The sequence below is a fragment of the Cannabis sativa genome, chromosome 2, assembly GCF_029168945.1.
Source record: "Cannabis sativa cultivar Pink pepper isolate KNU-18-1 chromosome 2, ASM2916894v1, whole genome shotgun sequence".
NCBI classification, from domain to species: Eukaryota; Viridiplantae; Streptophyta; class Magnoliopsida; order Rosales; family Cannabaceae; genus Cannabis; species Cannabis sativa.
In genome coordinates, this window is record NC_083602.1 from 40,567,848 (window position 1) to 40,571,355 (window position 3,508).

The window sequence follows — 3,508 nt, forward strand, 5'->3', positions numbered from 1 at the left end:
GCTAGAGGATCCCATCCAATTACGGATAAACGAGCTGGTGGACAAGTTCAGGAGATATCAAGTGGGGGAACAAGGGAGACAATCTGGATAGGACTCAGAGGAGGATATTGGGCCATATCATCCAGATATCATGAATACCCCTTTTCCTTCGGGATTCGAAAACCCGCATGTCTTGCCGTATGACAGAACCACTGATCCAGTCTCGCATTTGAACAACTTTAATACAATAATGCAAGCGAGTAATGTGACGAAAAATTTACGCTGTACTTTGTTCCTCAACTCGCTTGTCGGAGCAGCAAGCAGTTGGTTTAACAAGTTTACTCATCATTCAATAACTTCCAGGGAGCAGCTCTCCAGGGATTTCAAAAAACAGTTCCAGGCTAATAGGGATAGACGATTCGAAGCGGCCTTGCTAACCAATATAAAGCAGCAACCCGACAAGACACTTAAGGCGTACTTAAGTCATTTTAGCACGGCTACAGCTAGGGTTAGGAATTTGGATGATAGTACACAACTTACAGCCCTTCAGGTGGGGATCTCTACTGATCCATCAACTGCAGGGGGCGAGCTGTGGGATGACTTACAAGGTCGTCTAGTAAGAAACATCACTGAGTTTGCTGAAGGGGCTCAAGTATTTGTTCGGAAAGAAGAAGCCCGAAAGGAAATGAATTTGTTGAAAACAAGCTCGGGAGGAAAACCCAAAAATGCTTCAACAAGCATTGTTTCCACGAGAATGGATAACTTGGGGGCTTCTGGTTCGAAGAGAAAGGACGGTTCTAAAGAATCATCGAAGGATAAAAAAGAAATAAAAGAAGTACGATAAGTACGTGCCAGTGTATGCTATTTATACCGAGCTTAATGAAACTCGAAAGAATATTTACCTCTCACATGAGTAAAAGGTTGCCTTCAGTAAGCCAGAGCTTATGAGGAATGTGAGGAGCAAAAGAGATCCTAACAGGTATTGTAAATTCCATAAGGATATTGGGCATACGACCGACGAATGTCGCCAATTGAAAGATGAGATAGAAAGTCTCATCGCTCGAGGTCATTTTAAACAGTACGTGAAATGATAGCACCAGGGATACAACCAGCCCAATCTGCCTAATAACCCAAACAACCAGGTGTTACAACCTCTTCCTGTTGAAGGAGAGGACATCCTGGTTATTTCGAGAGGGCCACATATCTCAGGGGAAAACAATAGTGCCCAGAAAAGATATGTGAAAGAGATAAAGAACGAGCAGTCGACATTCACCCCAGAACCTTCCAAGAAGGTGAAAACCGAAGAACCTCCTATTATATTCACGGAGAAAGACGAGAAAAACGTGAGATATCCTCACGTCGATTCAATGGTGATTACCATTCAACTCGCCAATAAAAGGATCAAGAGAGTGTTAATAGACAACGAGAGCTCGGTAAATATCCTTTATAAGAAAACTCTAAGGAAGACAGGGTTCGAAAAAGCTAAACTGAGGCCTTGCAAGGTGAATCTTTACAGATTCACCGAAGACAGCATTGTTAGTCTTGGCATAATTGAGCTCGCATTAACTTTGGGCAACGCACCCCTCTTGGCAACTGTTATGCAAGATTTCTTAGTTGTCGACCTGCCATTAGCTTACAACATATTGTTGGGTCGTCCAGCACTGATCGAACTAGTGGCAGTCAGTTCAATCAAGCACCTATCTTTGAAATTCCAAACACCAGAAGGAGTGGGAGTGGTGCGTGGCAACCAGATGCTGGCTCGCAATTGCTATCGCATAGAGTTGCAGCATAGGAAAGTCGAACATTAGCTGATGACAATCTTGGCAGAAGAAAATGAAAAGAAAGATGGAGATCTTGACCCTCTAGTTCAAGATGAGAGAAACCTATTAAAGCCAATTGTGGAATTGGAAGAGGTTATCCTCGACCCAGGAAATCCCATAAAGTGTGTATACATTAGGAAGAACCTGGACAAGCAGCTCAAATAGCAACTAATAAGTTTTTTGAAGGCGAACCAGGATCAATTCGCCTGGAGCCATGGAGATATGATAGGGATTAACCCTAATATTATCTGTCATCATTTAAATGTTGATCCAAACTACCCAGCGAAGAGACAGAAAAGGAGACCCTTGGATTCCAAGGGGCAAGGGGTACTAAAAAAGGAAATGGACAAGTTGTTAGTCAATGACTTTATACGCGAGGTGTTTTATCCCTCGTATATAGCCAATCATGTTCTCATCCCGAAGCCTAACAGAACCTGGAGAACTTGTATTGATTTCTCTGGTCTGAATAAGGCATGCCCAAAAGATTATTTTCATCTTCCCATTATCGACCAGTTAGTGGGTGCAACTACTGGGCACGAGCTTATGTCATTTATGGACGCATATTCTAGATATAACCAGATAAAAATGTATGAACCAGATCAAGAGCATACAAGCTTTGTAACCAACATGGGACTCTAATGTTATAAAGTCATGTCGTTCAGACCAAAAAATGTTGGGGCAACATATCAGCGATTAATAAATGAAATGTTCACAAACCAAATAGGCCAGAACATGGAGGTTTACGTCGATGATATGTTGGTAAAATCAATAAAAAGTAGGGATCATACCACAGACCTCGCGAAATGCTTTAAGATATTAAGGAAGTATAACATGAAGCTAAACCCTAAAAAATGTTCCTTTGGGGTTTCCTCAGGAAATTTTTTGGGATTCATAGTTAACGCGAGGGGTATTGAAGCAAATCCCGAAAAAATCAAGGCATTAATAGACATGCCATCACCGACAAAGCCTAAGGAAGTACAAGCCCTGACAGGAAGAATGGATGCACTTAACAGATTCATTTCGAAGTCAACTAATAAGTGTCTGTCGTTCTTCAATATATTGCGAGGCAACAAAAAGTGTGAGTGGACAAAAGAGTGCAAAGAGGCCTTTCAGAACATATAAAGGCATCTAGCGACACCTCCAATTTTGGCAAAACTAATAACTGGAGAAACGCTGCTCCTGTATTTGGCAATATCGGAAGATGCGATTAGTGCAGCAATAGTGCGAGAAGAGCGCAAGCACCATCAACCTATTTACTATGTAAGTAAAATGTTACTAGGGGGAGAATCAAGATATCCGCCTCTAGAAAAACTCGTGTTGTGCATAGTCCATGCGTCTCGTAAACTACGGCCATACTTCCAGGCGCATCCCATAAAAGTGTTAATCGATCAGCCCTTGAGACAAGTTTTATCGAAACCAGATGCTTCTGGAAGATTGATAAAATGGTTGATTGAACTGGGGCAGTTCGACATAACATACCATCCTCGAACATCCATCAAGGGCCAAGCTTTGGTTGACTTCTTGATAGAAGGTATATCTCCAGAAGAAAGTCCACTTGTTCATCGAGATGCGGAAACCTAGAAGTTATACGTGGATGGTCCATCCAACGAACAAGGTTTGGGTGCAAGGGTAATATTAATATTGCCAGAAGGCTTTAAGTTTCACTATGCTCTGAGGTTCCAATTTGACACATCAAATAACGAGGCTGA

At 42.0% G+C, this 3,508-nt stretch overlaps 1 protein-coding gene across 1 annotated transcript; it reads left to right on the forward strand.

The window, feature by feature from the left end:
- The first annotated feature begins 229 nt into the window (after window positions 1-229).
- On the forward strand, window positions 230-1,787 carry LOC133034297 (uncharacterized). The gene is made up of 2 exons (XM_061109351.1): window positions 230-814; window positions 1,074-1,787. Exons 1-2 carry the CDS (start codon window positions 230-232, stop codon window positions 1,785-1,787), a joined length of 1,299 nt encoding a protein of 432 aa, XP_060965334.1.
- Window positions 1,788-3,508: the final 1,721 nt, after the last annotated feature.